Source organism: Protomyctophum bolini (assembly GCF_963924005.1).
Source record: "Protomyctophum bolini genome assembly, chromosome: 3".
NCBI lineage: Eukaryota > Metazoa > Chordata > Actinopteri > Myctophiformes > Myctophidae > Protomyctophum > Protomyctophum bolini.
Window position 1 is genome coordinate 50,092,956 of NC_137864.1, and position 16,195 is coordinate 50,109,150.

Genomic DNA, 16,195 nt, shown 5'->3' on the forward strand with positions numbered 1-16,195 from the left:
AATACTAACTGTTCAGGTCAGTAGAGAAAAACTAAAAAACTAAATAATAATAATAATAATAGCACAGGCAGAACCTTCACTGCTAGAGCATGACTGAAATAAATGTCAGAGCTGAAATCGACATGTAAATATGAAATGAATGCTTACACATGTAGCTAGGTGTAATGTTAGATGGATTTTCTTAGCTAGATTTGCTATATGGGTAAAATAATCAATCAAATCAGTTAGACATGGTGAGGAACAAGTAGGTTGACGTGTGCTTCCATGAAGTAGGCTACTGAAGAAAAAAACAAACAGTCAATCAAGTCAATTTATTCATTATTGCTGAATCAGTTTTCTCATGGCACTTCAAGACCATACCTACGTCATTCACCCAACAGTTCCAAGGACAAACTGTCCTTTTCACAATGCATTATGGGACAACTTCAAGGTATATAGGCCTAAAGGGTAGTGTGATATTCTTTGGTTAAAACAAAAAAAAAGTTAAAAGGTTAAAGCATTATATTGTGACAGTAACTAATCATTGCTATAGGGCAGTGGTTTTCAACCCTTTTCATAGCAAGGTCCATTATTTATTTGGCATTTGAGCCACGGAACCACCATTTTATGAGATTTAGCCTCAATATTGTGTTATCATAAGATTTTGTCCACCATTCCATGCTGTGTTGATGTGGTACCATAGGAGATAACAGGCAAATAACACTTCTTCTACATTCTCTAATTGTGTAGACCTCTTGTAAATTAAGTAATGCAGATGTTTAACAATATTTTAACTCTTGAGCGTGTATCCAAATGAACCCAAACGGGTCCACGTGTTTTCATTTTACACTCTCAAGAGTTAAAGATCTATAGCCTAAGGGTCCATTTGGTTACCAACTCTCTATCATTTAGCTGGGGACCACCTGGAACCCCCTCAAGGTTGAGACCACTGGTTGAGAACCATTGCTCTACAGCTCTTTAAGAAACAGAAAATACATTTTCAGGTATTAGTGACACATTTTCAGCCAATCAGGTCAGGATAGAGAGAGAGGAAATGAGATATCTGGCTGGAAAGACCGTGGCAACTAGTTAGAGAAAATTAGCGAAATATCAGCCAAATCTTGAATTATCATCATAGTCATAGTCATCCTTCACAAGGACACTCTGTGTCTTGCATGGTGTCCCGTGGTGGTGGACGCAACCAGAAATCCAGGCAACATATTGGTAGACGTTGGTGTAGACGCCGGGTACGGCAGCACCGCATGTGGCGCTCCCCCAGCTCACCAAGCCTGCCATGTAGTAAACCCCACCGTCCTTACACATCAGGGGTCCGCCCGAATCCCCCTAAGAGACAGGATGTAAGGATGCATTCTATTATAGCCTACTACACCTTTAAATGCATCCTCTCATTCTATTATAGCCTACTACACCTTTAAATTCATCCTTTCATTATATTATAGCCTACTACACCTTTAAATTCATCCTTTCATTATATTATAGCCTACTACACCTTTACATTCATCCTTTCATTATATTATAGCCTACTACACCTTTAAATTCATCCTTTCATTATATTATAGCCTACACCTTTAAATTCATCCTTTCATTCTATTATAGCCTACTACACCTTTAAATTCATCCTTTCATTCTATTATAGCCTACTACACCTTTAAATCCATCCTTTCATTCTATTATAGCCTACTACACCTTTACATTCATCCTTTCATTCTATTATAGCCTACTACACCTTTATATTCATCCTTTCATTCTATTATAGCCTACTACACCTTTAAATCCATCCTTTCATTCTATTATAGCCTACTACACCTTTACATTCATCCTTTCATTCTATTATAGCCTACTACACCTTTAAATTCATCCTTTCATTCTATTATAGCCTACTACACCTTTACATTCATCCTTTCATTCTATTATAGCCTACTACACCTTTAAATGCATCCTTTCATTATATTATAGACTACTACACCTTTAAATTCAAGGCATTCCTTGAGAAGATTTACAAAATGTTTCCTACTACTATTTATACACCAGTAAACTATAATATATACTGTATGCGTGTGTGCGTCGCTTTAGGTGGACACGACTACGGCACTCGGTCGCATTCACACCTCTACTTCACCTCTACTTCGGTACACTCGATGCGATTGGGGGGTGGAGTTTGAATCATTCTTGCATAATATACAATTTGCTGCGTTTGCGTTCACGCTGCGCTGTAGCAAGGAGCCGCAGCAAGGCACTTTATCAATGTGTTCAATTCATAAACTACACAGTGAAATATATGGTGTTAAAATGATACTGCTGAGCTATGTGTTGAAGTTTGAAGTAGGCCTATAGGCTATTTGAAGAAGGTCCCCACTGGGATCCCCACACACAGTGACAGCGCTCCATACGCACAGACCACACAGACCAAACATTCTGTACACTGCAGTGTTTTTTGTTTCCTTAATGGATCATTGCCAGTGCTATAGTTGGCCGCTAGCACGCCAGTGCCAGACGGTTTTAAAAAATAACCAAAAATGGCCGACAGGATTCATTTTAAGTTGCAGTATAACATCCTGGTGTGAAGGTGACCTAATACACTCACGCACCCACGCACACTTACACTACAGGAGCCAACTTTTCCCAACTTGTCTCCTGCACAGATCATGGTGCCGTCCAGGTTTGTATGGAACTCCTGACAACGCTCGTCAGACATCATGGAAAGCTGGCCATGTGACATTTTGTGTGGGTTGTCAGCTGAGGAAGAAGAACACACACACAGACAGCTCAGCTAAAAGTCCTTCTAGGTCTCTAGGACATCTAATTTCAGCTTTTCCTCCCATGTATTGTTATATGGAGCATATAGGGCCAGGGCATAGCAGTGGCGGCAATTTTATGGTGCCACTCACAAATAGGCCATTTATTAAATAAATGTATATATATATATATATATATATATATATATATATATATAAAACCGTGGGAGGTGCAACTCTAGTTAGCAGGCATAGACATCAAAAAAGGACTGCACACTCCAGGGAACAGAGACGGACAACTTACTGCATCAACTTATTTATTAGCACGATGCGTTTCGCTGTGAGCTTCGTCACAGGCAAGCAGCTATAAACTACACAGGTTCATCCCAATGTTCTGGGCATCTTTGTAAAGTTAGTTTTAGTAAAAAGCAGGTAAAAGAGTAACGTTTGAGCAGACTAACATCAGTCACTCTACCATTCAATGTAGTAGAAACCTCTGAGTTTACACCGCAGATATGTCGTCTCTGCCTACAGGAAATACGTTCGCTGTGACCAGGGGACCCGTTTCTGAATCGGTCTATATGCTACATGTCCTTTAGTTCATACTGAGGAACATAGTTACCCACAGTCTTTTCTCTAGCGCCACCATTAGGCCAAACCCTCCAGTTGTACAAAAGTAACTCAAAATGCATGATACTGGACACTTCATCATGACCTTTCCTTGGTAATGTTTAACACTGCTGGAAGCCATTTGAACATTGAAGGATAATGTTTAACACTGCTGAACATTGAAGAACACAGTGGAATAATAGAATAAAGAACTCTATTAAGAGACAAACTGCATCATTATACAGTAACTGCTACATTATACGATACATGTAACATGGGAAATTATACCTTATATAGATAGACTAGTGCAGCTTTTATTTAAGGTGTGATTAGTGGTTGGATACGTACCATATTTAGTTTAAGGTGTGATTAGTGGTTGGATACGTACCATCTTTAGTTTAAGGTGTGATTAGTGGTTGGATACGTACCATCTATAGTTTAAGGTGTGATTAGTGGTTGGATACGTACCATCTATAGTTTAAGGTGTGATTAGTGGTAGTCAGTGGTTGGATACGTACCATCTATAGTTTAAGGTGTGATTAGTGGTAGTCAGTGGTTGGATACGTACCATCTATAGTTTAAGGTGTGATTAGTGGTAGTCAGTGGTTGGATACGTACCATCTTTAGTTTTGCCCCATCCAGCGACCACACACTCCTTTCCATCGGGGAAGAGCTGGTTTGGCAGACAGGCATATTTAACATAGCTGGTTTCCTTGGCACAGAACGGGTCATGGGTGAATTCCAGCTGGAGTAATGCTGAGACACAGGAAACAGAATAGAACAGTAAATAATAACACGGCGGTGGCTCAGGGGTAGAGTGACTGGATCGTAAACGCAAGGTTTCCAGTTGGAACCCGGGGTTCAGGGGACCTTAGTATAATCTGATAGACAGAAGGAATTGACTTTAAATGTCGTGAGACATGGCTAAAGCATTTCCGGGGGTCCTCAGCCCAAAAGGTTGAGAACCCGTGTTCTCTAGATAACATCACCTGTACCACTTGTTATCTAGACACCAGTAAGAACCCCTGATCTCTCTAAAACTGCCTCCCCCTGGCTAGCCGGGGCGCCTGATGGAGGGGAAAGGAACTGGTCGGAATAACGTGTCCCTTCCACGCGCTACGTCGGAATAACGTGTCCCTTCCACGCGCTACGTCCGGCCATGGAAATTCCCGTGTCAGAGTTCTGTGTCAGGGTTGCCCAAATATGGAGTGTTGTTGTGATGTCAGAACAGGCCAGCCGACTCGACACCGGGCACTGCACTCCCTGTGAGGGTGTGGAACACTGCCCCCCTGTGGGGGTGTGGAACACTCCCCCCTGTGGGGGTGTGGAACACTGCCCCCCTGTGGGGGTGTGGAACACTGCCCCCCCTGTGGGGGTGTGGAACACTGCCCCCCTGTGGGGGTGTGGAACACTGCCCCCCCTGTGGGGGTGTGGAACACTTCCCCCCTGTGGGGGTGTGGAACACTTCCCCCCTGTGGGGGTGTGGAACACTGCACTCCCTGTGGGGGTGTGGAACACTGCCCCCCTGTGGGGTTGTGGAACACTGCCCCCCTGTGGGGGTGTGGAACACTGCCCCCCTGTGGGGGTGTGGAACACTGCCCCCCTGTGGGGGTGTGGAACGACACCGGGCTTTGCCCCCCTGTGGGGGTGTGGAACACCGCCCCCCTGTGGGGGTGTGGAACACTGCCTCCCTGTGGGGGTGTGGAACACTCCCTGTGGGGGTGTGGAACACTGCCCCCCTGTGGGGGTGTGGAACACTGCCCCCCTGTGGGGGTGTGGAACACTGCCTCCCTGTGGGGGTGTGGAACACTCCCTGTGGGGGTGTGGAACACTGCCCCCCTGTGGGGGTGTGGAACACTGCCCCCCTGTGGGGGTGTGGAACACTCCCTGTGGGGGTGTGGAACACTGCCCCCCTGTGGGGGTGTGGAACGCGTGTGGGGCGGAGCGGTTCTGGAGTTACGTGCCTTACAGCCGTCCGTATACACACCAGTGTGGTTTTTGGCAGAAAATTAGTTGTCACTTAGTGAATTAGTGTTGGTTTAGATTTAGTCGACTAATTGTCATGAGATTTTAGTCGACTAAATCTACGGTCGATTTAGTCGACTAAAATGTATTTTGTCGGGCCTTGATGCCTTGAAAATAGCCGATCTACAAGCGCGACGCGTTGTGAGCTTGTAGATCGGCTATTTTCAGCATGCAACCAAATGTAAAATGACTTATACTGGGGGCTCCATTTTCGTCACCGCTAAACCCCTTATCCCTAAACTTCTTTGCCTTTTTCTACTATTTTGAAAAACATTTTTGAATAGTTCAACTAGCCAATCTACATTGACATTGACAAGCTTGTAGACTGGCCATTTTAACTATTCAAAAATGTTTTGCAAAATAGTAAAAAAAGACAACTAAGTTTAGGAATAAGGGCTTTAGTGCTGACGGAAATGGAGCCCTGGATCTCTTGTCCACTAGTCCCTTCCTAACATTTTAGTCTAGTTTTTATTTGTTGACGGAATTGTCAGTATATTTAGTCTGTTTTAGTCACCGTAGCTTAGTTTTAATTTAGTTTCCAATAGTTTTTGTCAGTGGAAAAATGTAGTCGACGAACATTTTTCGTCTTAGTTTAAGTCGATGAAATCAACACACGTACTGTACAGACAGACAGACGTACAGACAGACAGACGTACAGACAGACAGACAGACGTACAGACAGACAGACGTACGGACAGACAGACGTACAGACAGACGTACAGACAGACAGACGTACAGACAGACAGACGTACAGACAGACGTACAGACAGACAGACGTACAGACAGACGTACAGACAGACAGACATACAGAGATAAAACCAGATTAACCCATTTTGAGCGGGAACCCCTTTTGGTGATTACATATACATTATATGTTATAATTTAGCTATTGAAAAAAAAAAGAAAAATCGTTAAAATGTGCCTCAAATCTTTCCGAAAATTGTCATGATTTAGAAAACTTTTTTTTTAAATTTCGACTTCAGGCCTGAATGGGTTAAGGTAAGAAATCAGCCCGTCTGTAAAAGAAGACATACAGTAAATGAATGGCCTCACCAATGTCATTAGTAGCAGCACCAATGTTGCCTAGTTTCCTGTAACCCAGAAAAACAAAGTCTCTCTTCACGGAGATGACCTGGTCTGACTCTTCTATGCTCCCGATGTCCACTCCCCCCACGACCACCTGCATGTCCTTGGTGCTGTTACTGGAGAAACAAGCAAGTCAGTAATTAAGACCACCTGCATGTCCTTGGTGCTGTTACTGGAGAAACAAGCAAGTCAGTAATTAAGACCACCTGTGCATGTTAGCACCTTAGAGTATATATGAATAGAGACGGCACCCGGAGGAAACCCTGAGGCCAAATGGACATAGTGGCCAAATTTTGTATTGCAGCTCGAGCCAGCGCTGGTCCGTTGACTATCATTGCGCAACGTTCATGTGTTTGGGGCCATGACACGTGAACGAATGTTTCATGCGTGAACACGCACAAACGGCACAATGATAGTCAACGACCAGCGCGTTCATGTTATTGGGGCAATCCATCCCAGAATGCACTTGTTCCTAGGAGTGAAATCGCCTCATGTGCTTTTGAGCAACTTAATGCAAGTGGATGGGAGGAGGAATCCGTCTCTATTCATATATACTCTAAGGTTAGCACATGTTAGCATTTAGAGCAGCTCATGTTACCACATGTTAGCATTTAGAGCAGCTCATGTTACCACATGTTAGCATTTAGAGCAGCTCATGTTACCACATGTTAGCATTTAGAGCAGCTCATGTTACCACATGTTAGCATTTAGAGCAGCTCATGTTACCACATGTTAGCATTTAGAGCAGATCATGTTACCACAGCATTTAGAGCAGCTCATGTTACCACATGTTAGCATTTAGAGCAGCTCATGTTACCACAGCATTTAGAGCAGCATTACCACATGTTAGCATTTAGAGCAGCTTACATGCAGTGAGCAGCAGTGAGGACCCAACAGGACGCGATGAGGACGCCTCCACAGGCGTGTCTGAACTTGTCAGATGAGTTTTTGTCTCTGCGCTGCAGGGACACCTGCCACGGATGGTCTCCAGGACGGGGCAGAGTGCCTCCGCTGATCCTGAGTTCATTGCCGGTCGGGTCCGTGAGCCTGCCGCACTGGCCTGGGTCAAATGGAGACAACTAGAGCATGAGAGCCAGGGAGATAAGTGTGTGTGTGTGTGTGTGTGTGTGTGTGTGTGTGTGTGTGTGTGTGGTACATGAACATGCATTTTGTAGGCTAATGTGGGAATAATGTTGTTTTTATCGACCATTATTTGGGAAATGACCTGGTCATGTATGATGCAGTCTGACACATGGATGTTGAAATGACCTGGTCATGCATGATGCAGTCTGACACATGGATGTTGAAATGACCTGGTCATGTATGATGCAGTCTGACACATGGATGTTGAAATGACCTGGTCATGTATGATGCAGTCTGACACATGGATGTTGAAATGACCTGGTCATGTATGATGCAGTCTGACACATGGATGTTGAAATGACCTGGTCATGTATGATGCAGTCTGACACATGGATGTTGAAATGACCTGGTCATGTATGATGCAGTCTGACACATGGATGTTGAAATGACCTGGTCATGTATGATGCAGTCTGACACATGGATGTTGAAATGACCTGGTCATGTATGATGCAGTCTGACACATGGATGTTGTCAGTTACTACTGAGTAGTCGGATGTCAAGAACTTCCACAGAAAAGTTAGAATTTCAAGGGAAAGTGTAAAACATCGTGTTACCGCGGCGCAGTGTTTAATCGCCTGGTAGAGACAGATATGATCAATTAAACTTACCGTAATATCAAAAAACAACAACAGCCATTAAGTCATCAATAATGTTTTTAGAACATAGTTAATTCTAAGTAATTGTAACTTGGCAGGGATTCATCGTTTGGCAAAGTGCTGTTCACTATTTAAAGGTATATTCAGTGATTTAACTTAATTCAAATATCACTTCTTTTTTTGTTTTGTTGTGATAATCCTCCCGCGACCGGGAGCCAGTGGAGGGAGCGGAGCAGGGGGAGACATGTGAGAATTTTGGCTGGTTGAAGACCAAGCGAGCTGCGGCATTTTGGATCAGCTGGAGAGGCTTAAGTGCACATGCTGGTAGGCCAGTAAGGAGGGAGTTACAATAGTCGAGTTTTGATATTTTAATATGCAGGATTTACACCCGGGTTCTGTGCGCGCACCACTGGTCGCATAGAGTGTGTGGCATAGAAATGGTATTCACTCCTTCAAAGATCTTTATATTGATTTCTACAGATACGACATTTTTTAACACAACACACTGCTTCATTTCCAAACATACCTCCCAACTCATCAATGGAATCTATATTTCTACCTGACCCATTGCTCAAAGGAGGTGTTTCTATTATTTATAATTCTCTCTTATGTTTAGATAATAATGCCTCCTTGGAGTATTTAAAAACTGCTTGGGAAAACGATTTAGGAATATCTATCACTGACGAGCAATGGTCTACATCTCAAAAGTTTTGGCACTCTTCTTCAGTATGTGCCAGGCACGGTCTTATACAGTTTAAAATATTACACAGGTTACATTTGTTCAAAGAAAAAATCAACAGAATGTATCCAAATGTGAATCCAGCCTGCGACATCCACTCTAACTCATATGTTCTGGCATTGCACTAAACTCACATCATATTGGCAAAGTATATTTAAATCACTGTCAGACATTGTTGAAAGACCTTTTGACGCGGATCCACTGACAGCAGTTCTGGGAGTCAGGGGGCCTGGAGTCAAACGGTTTAATAAAAAAGGAATTGCGTGTTTTTTTCTTTGTTTTATTTTTTCTCATTTAAAAAAGAATGTCTGTAATTCACTTAATTTACAACAACATGTTGGAAAAGTTTGAGAGCAAGAGTGTCTGTTCTGTTGTCTGTTTTGTTTGTCTGTTTTTTGTTTTTTCACATTTATATGTCTTTTTTATTATGTATTGTATGTGGAACATTTACATTGCCTGTTATTTTTTTCATTTTTATAATTGAACTCATTATCATTGTCGATAATATTCTGATGTCATACAAAAAATGCCTAATAAAAACAGTATTAAAATATATATATATATGCAGGATTTACACACTGCTTTAGCTTGTATTCATTGCCATGTTTTAAACTGTATTTCCTGTACGTTTGAAACAGCTATGGTTTGTGTTGTGTGTATAAACACTGCATAATAATACCCCACTTCCAAATGAATGGTGTTGGTAGCCTACTTGGAATTTGTGTTCTATGAACATCGTTTATTAATTAATGGCTTTTTAAGCGTAATCGATAGTTCATTGAGGCGTGGAAGGCAGAAGGTTATTATATGTGTGTATGTATGTATATATGTGTATATATATATATATATATATATATATATATCCCCCACCTCCCCGGCCTCCTCCCTGTAGTTCTTATTCCAGGCGTTATGGGATATTAATTTATTGTATTGTTAATTGTGTTGAATCATGTGTTGATGGGTTATTACTGTGTATTTTTGTTCATGGATTATTGTATCTTTGGCTCTGCTCTGGGGAGTCATTGATATCAGAGCTGTGTCTCAGTGCACAGATAATCAGATAATGTCTCGGTACGCAGATTATCCGATATCACATGAGCAGAGCCACACCGCCATACTAACATGCAGTAGCTTTGCAATAAATGGTTTATGGTCAACCTGAGCTGAAGTGTGTCAATGAACTTTGATGATCATATCTATAGAAAAGTGTCTCTTACCAAGCAAATATATCAGGCCACTGTGTTGTGTTGGATCATGTCCAGCAGTAAAGGAAAACATTCCTAGGCTTGTTTCATTTTCTAAAGTAGCGTTCCTTGTCGAGTGGAAACAAGGATCTGTGCCTGTGATCTGGCAATCCATGACGCCTACTTTTAAATTAGTAGTATTTTAAAGCATCTGCGTTTGAAAACCCAACACCCCACTGTTTATTCCGGTTGGGAGAACTCTGAACTTTACCCCATAGCTCCACCCCCCAGCTATATTGACGCCCCTGATGACACAACGCCGTGTGTATATGTATCAACACTGGTACTGACGACGAACGTACACTTACCTTCACATGTCAGAGTTAAAGGTGTCCATTTCCCAGCCACACAGCTCACATAGGCATGTCCTCCGTTCACAATGTATCCCACCATGCAGGCGTAGAACACCGTCGCTCCGGGTGCGTACCTGGTCGTCATCGGGGTGATCATGATTCTGTTCGAACTGTAGACCTCTGGAGGGTCACAGTGCGTTGGAAGCTTAGCTGTGGAGAGATGTGTGTATTGTGTATTTTTATTGTGTATTATTTGAACGTCTCATTACTAAATCGCCGCTACCTCGCGGTTACGCCTCTGATGACTTTTAACCCATTCTGGACGGGAAACACCCTTTTTGGTGTTTTAAGCATGAAAAATAGCAGATCAAGCTCATAGCAGCCGCACTATAAGCTTGTAGATCTGCTATTTTTGAAGAATCTTGAAAATGTAGTGCAAATCTTTGAATATATATTCTTTCACAGTGAACGTTTTTAACTCGAATCTTTGCTTCTGGGGGGGGGGGTTCCTGGAACAACATATTTTCACACGGGGTCAGCGGCTAATTACATATATTTGTGGGGGTCCTTGACATGAAAATGTTTGAGAATGACTGACATAGAAAATTTGTTTTTTTTCAGAAAACTGATTTAGAAGGCATTTGTAGAATCGTCCTCAGATCTAAATGGGTTAAAAAGACAGTAGCCATTTTAGCTTTAGTCGATTAGACTTCCGGTTAATTTCGCAGTGAATTTTGGGGTCTTATAAAATACAGGGTATCTATCTGGCTGCACATTTTCATGACGGCTATTGCAGCTGTTGTTTGTGGTCTGTAAAAACTATAAGATGTTTTACTTTAGTTCACTTACGCTGAACATCTAGAGAGTGTGCTGATGACCTCTGGGATCCATGTGTGTTTTTCACCAGACAGATGTAGCGTCCAGAGTCTCCAGGAGACACATTGTTAATCACCAGCTGAGGACCAGTGGAGATGGATCTGTGGTCTTTGTACCAGGTGTAGGTGTCTACTGGTGGGTTGGCTTCACTGCTGCAGATCAGAGTCACTGTGCTGCCCTCAACAACGCCTCCTGGTGGACTCACTGATACTGAGGGCTTTTCTGGAGGGTCTGTGGAAGAATAAACATTGATGCACTCAAATAGCACTGTTATTATGATATGGACAACACTTTAACTGTATATGTTTATGTTCATGCATAGCCAATCCCACCCCAATACACGCACGCACACATCATCATCAATATAATTAGATAATTGATATAAATATATATATAAATCAAAAACTCACAGTGCACATCAACAGTGACTGAAGGTGAATTGACTCCAGCGATGTCGTTCCAAGCCTCACAGTGGTATTTTCCACTGTGACTGGGCTGGACGTTAGAGATGATCATTGTGTTCTTCTGTGCCACGACCGTGTTGTCTTTGTAAAGGATGTAGCTCTGGATTGGTGGATGTGACCCACTGGCGCTGCAGGTCAGAGTGACTGAGCTTCCTTTGACAACATCTCCTGGTGGATCTACGGCCAAAAGGACATTCTTGGGACCATCTGTTGGAGAAAGATGTATATCTGTTTTACAGTCCTCCTCATCAGTTGTTTATGTTGTTTACGTGCTTCCTTGGCCCGGACCAACCACTGAGATCTCTGAGAAACTAGAAATATAATTCACCTGCAACACTGCCTACTCACTCTGCAGTAAACAAACCGACACACAGTATAAATGTGTACAGGCTATCTGAACATTCATAAAGTGACAATGTAATGATTCTAAAGACCAAATTGTCAAACTTTACCTAAGGAAGAGGCAAACATTGTGAAATATAGGCGATCTACAAACTCACAATGCCTCGCACTGCTTGCAGGTGGGGGGGTTGAACTATTGTAGATTGTGAGGCTGGGGGGTGTATACTATTGTAGATTGTCAGGTTGGGGGGTTGAACTATTGTAGATTAGATTTTAGTAGTGTAGTGGTAGTTTACCGTGTATAGTAGACAGCGTAGTGGTAGGTGTTGTAGTTGTTACTGTAAAAAAGGAAAACAACAGTCAGGCCTACAGCGCTACCCCAAAAGAAAAGAGGCATTCGACAATTTACTATTTAGGCATTTATCAGACGCTGTTAACACAACCGTTGCTGGGATTCCTTCAAAATAGTTTTTTTGTGTTTTAAGCATGAAAAATAGCAGATCAAGCTCATAGCAGCCACGCTATGAGCTTGTAGATCTACTATTTTTGAAGAATCTTGAAAATGTGGTGCAAATCTTTGAATATATATATTATTTCACAGTGAACGTTTTTAACTGGATGTTTGTAGGATTTATTTAAAATGACTCTTAATATAATCTATAGCCATGTCTTTCCCCTCAGTGGAAAAAAAATGCGTATCAAAAAAATTAATATTCTATTTATTCTATTCTATTCTAGACTGGAAATTCAGGAATGATCTAGCAGCTGTAATACAAAACAATACAGTACATTAGAATGGAAAACAAAAGAGTTTTACATGTTTCCAGCAGCACATCGGCAGAGATGTATGTCTCTTTAACAGTCCTCTTTATCACTATCATGTGTTGTTCACGTGCTTCCTAGGGAGGCAGTCAGACGTGCTGGTGACAGCATAGCCTGCAGGCCCAGCCAGCGTGCTTTCTGGTCTAGAGGGGCGGGTAAGCCTGGCCCAGCCAGCGTGCTTTCTGGTCTAGAGGGGCGGGTAAGCCTGGCCCAGCCAACGTGCTTTCTGGTCTAGAGGGGCGTGTAGCCTGGCCCAGCCAGTATGCTTTCTGGTCTAGAGGGGCGTGTAGCCTGGCCCAGCCAGCGTGCTTTCTGGTCTAGAGGGGCGTGTAGCCTGGCCCAGCCAGCGTGCTTTCTGGTCTAGAGGGGCGTGTAGCCTGGCCCAGCCAGCGTGCTTTCTGGACTAGAGGGGCGGGTAAGCCTGGCCCAGCCAGTATGCTTTCTGGTCTAGAGGGGCGGGTAGCCTGGCCCAGCTAGCGTGCTTTCTGGTCTAGAGGGGCGTGTAGCCTGGCCCAGCCAGCGTGCTTTCTGGTCTAGAGGGGCGTGTAAGCCTGGCCCAGCTAGCGTGCTTTCTGGTCTAGAGGGGCGGGTAGCCTGGCCCAGCCAGCGTGCTTTCTGGGGTCGGGCTCACATGGAGCACGCGCTGGAGTATTAAATATTGTGTCTCGAACATTGTGTCTAATAGGTGGTTGCTAGGGTACAACGGGTGGTTGCTAGGGCCTAAAAGGTGGTTGCTAGGGTACAACAGGTGGTTGCTAGGGTCTTAAAGCAGCTGTTAGGCTCCACTGTAGCTAAATGGCATTTCCCCATTGAAATTAATGAATGTGTGCGTGTGCGTGCGTGCGTGATGACAAGAGTGACGCTCACTTCACACGGGTGTGATTTTTTTAGGGTTAAACAGTGTTGCTAGGGCCTAATAGGTGGTTGATATAGGGCCTAACAGGTGGTTGCTAGGGCAAACAAATAATTACAAAGAATATAAACAACAAAAAATGAGTTGTAACCTGCCGTTTTTTTTTTTTTTTTTCTAATTCTTTGTTTGGCCCAAAACATTGTGTTTGTTGTCATGATGTGTCACGACTCCAGTTGTCTTTGTCCGCGGCGTAAACGTCTTTAAATAAATACTTTCTGAAAAGTCTATGAGGAAATTAATTGGCAAGTGTGGGGTTCCCATGGCAATCAATTGGCTGAGGCAGAGGCTGGAAATTGCACAGGTGAGAGGATTTAGGCTGACAAGCTGAAAATGCGGCACAGTGCAACACGTTTTCAGCTTGTAGATCTGCTATTTTTGAATTGGAATCCTGAAAACTAACATTTTTATTTAATTTCAGATTAATGTAGTTTAGGCCTATACTTCTGTTAACTTCATGGGTCATGTTTGGAAATCAATAATATATCAATATTCCAATGTTAACCTGCGGGCCACAACACGCACACGTGCACACACACACACACACACCCCCCCCCCCCCCCCCCCACAACACACACACACACACACACACACACACACACACACACAGGAGGCTTGGCTCAGATCTGAACCTTAGGAACCTGTTGCGACCGCATGCCCTCGCTGACGTCGACCCCAGGCAGGATTTGAACCCACAGCCTTCCACATGCTCTAACCACTACACTACTACTGTGATTAGGGCATTCTCAAATCTTTCATTTGAGTTAGGTGTTGTTCTGTCATGCTCAGAACAGCTGGAGGTCTCTCTACACAAACACATGCATGGATCAATAATGTGTTATGAATCTACAGCAACACATTGTGGAATAAAGTGGGATGTAGTTGTGAAATAGTGTTTATAACTCACCAGAGACAGTGATATAAACTGAGTTGCTGTAATGTGTGTAGTATGGTGGGTCTCCTCTCCCTCCTCGACATCGGTATTGTCCACTCTCTGAGACACTGGAGGGACTGAATGTGTAGGTTGATCCACCTGTCTTCACTAGATTAGACTCTCTGACCCAGTAGATGGTCCATGAAGCTGTACTGTCTTCCACAGTACAGGTGAGAGTCACACTGCCAGATACCAGTACACTGGATCTGTCTGATACCAGTTTAGGCGTTGGTTTAGCTGTGTGGTTTATGACATAGAAAGAAAATCACACTTGTGTGAAGTGAGGGGCGCTCTTATCATCATGCATCATCACATTCCGTGCTGCTCAGCCAATCAAATAATCACATTCCCCGTGGTACAAAGACACAAAGCTGTGCATAGCGCCCCTCAAAAGAAAAAAAAATAATATATATATATATCATATTAAAATTCAGCGAATGTCTGAATGTCTGTCTGTCTGTCTGAATGAATGTCCCTGACAGCGCTTTATCTCAACATTGGCTGGCCCAATCACTCCCACTTTTCACACAGGCATGGACCATAATTATATGGAGGTCTTAATGGAGCCCTTTTTCCGATTTCACACATTAATGATTTATAATGAATTTATTAGTGGATTAAAAAATGCAAAAATGGGTATTGTACTGTCAATATCACATGAATATGAATGCAAAGTAGCGGTCCATGTGTGGACAGGCTACCTGTCGCCGTTGTGCATGGTGAGATGTGTGCAAACCGTGTAGTTTATCAGGAGAAGAATACCAAAGGATGCAACATTTATCAGTGAATTAAAAACACACCGGGCGCAGTACCCCCCCACGGCCACAAGAGGGGGGCAAATATCTCACAACGGGTAAGGGCTAGTATATATTATTTCACAAATAAATGCAATCACCATGCAGACAAGTTTTTTTTTTAACATGCACGCACGCACGCACCCACGCACGCACGCACACACACACACACACACACACACACACACACACACACACACACACACACACACACGTCAGGCAGAGAGTAATGTTAGGATACCACCCCCTCTGCCCTGAAGCACCGCTGATTATCAAGTCCCATTGCCCACATCCTTTTACATATACATGTATCTTTTTATGGCTACAGTACTACAGAACCATAGTTAAACAATCATATTAATGTCATGTTATTATCATGAACATAATGTCAGTGAGTAAGTGATGATGTGACTTACCTGATACCGTCCAGGTGACTTTATCACTTTGTTTCACAACAATCAGGACATCCTCTGTAAGACGACCGGTACACTGGTATTCACCACTGAAGCTTGTGCTGTGTGGCCTTTTCGTAAATGTATAAGGATTCTGACCAGAGTAGTCATTGGAAGCAGCACCATCTCTG

General features: G+C 43.1%; 1 protein-coding gene across 1 annotated transcript in view; it reads right to left on the minus strand.

The window, feature by feature from the left end:
* Positions 1 to 1,089: 1,089 nt before the first annotated feature.
* LOC308312505 (plasminogen-like) overlaps positions 1,090 to 16,195 on the minus strand; it is a gene marked incomplete at both ends in the record, with an annotated part of 102,471 nt that continues 87,365 nt past the window's right edge. The window contains 8 exons of the mRNA XM_080759114.1: positions 1,090 to 1,323; positions 2,603 to 2,736; positions 3,963 to 4,100; positions 6,423 to 6,571; positions 7,323 to 7,515; positions 10,486 to 10,680; positions 11,320 to 11,577; positions 11,757 to 12,017. Of these exons, the coding sequence (XP_080615240.1) occupies positions 1,090 to 1,323; positions 2,603 to 2,736; positions 3,963 to 4,100; positions 6,423 to 6,571; positions 7,323 to 7,515; positions 10,486 to 10,680; positions 11,320 to 11,577; positions 11,757 to 12,017 (1,562 nt within the window). The remainder of the gene's footprint in view (positions 1,324 to 2,602; positions 2,737 to 3,962; positions 4,101 to 6,422; positions 6,572 to 7,322; positions 7,516 to 10,485; positions 10,681 to 11,319; positions 11,578 to 11,756; positions 12,018 to 16,195) is intronic.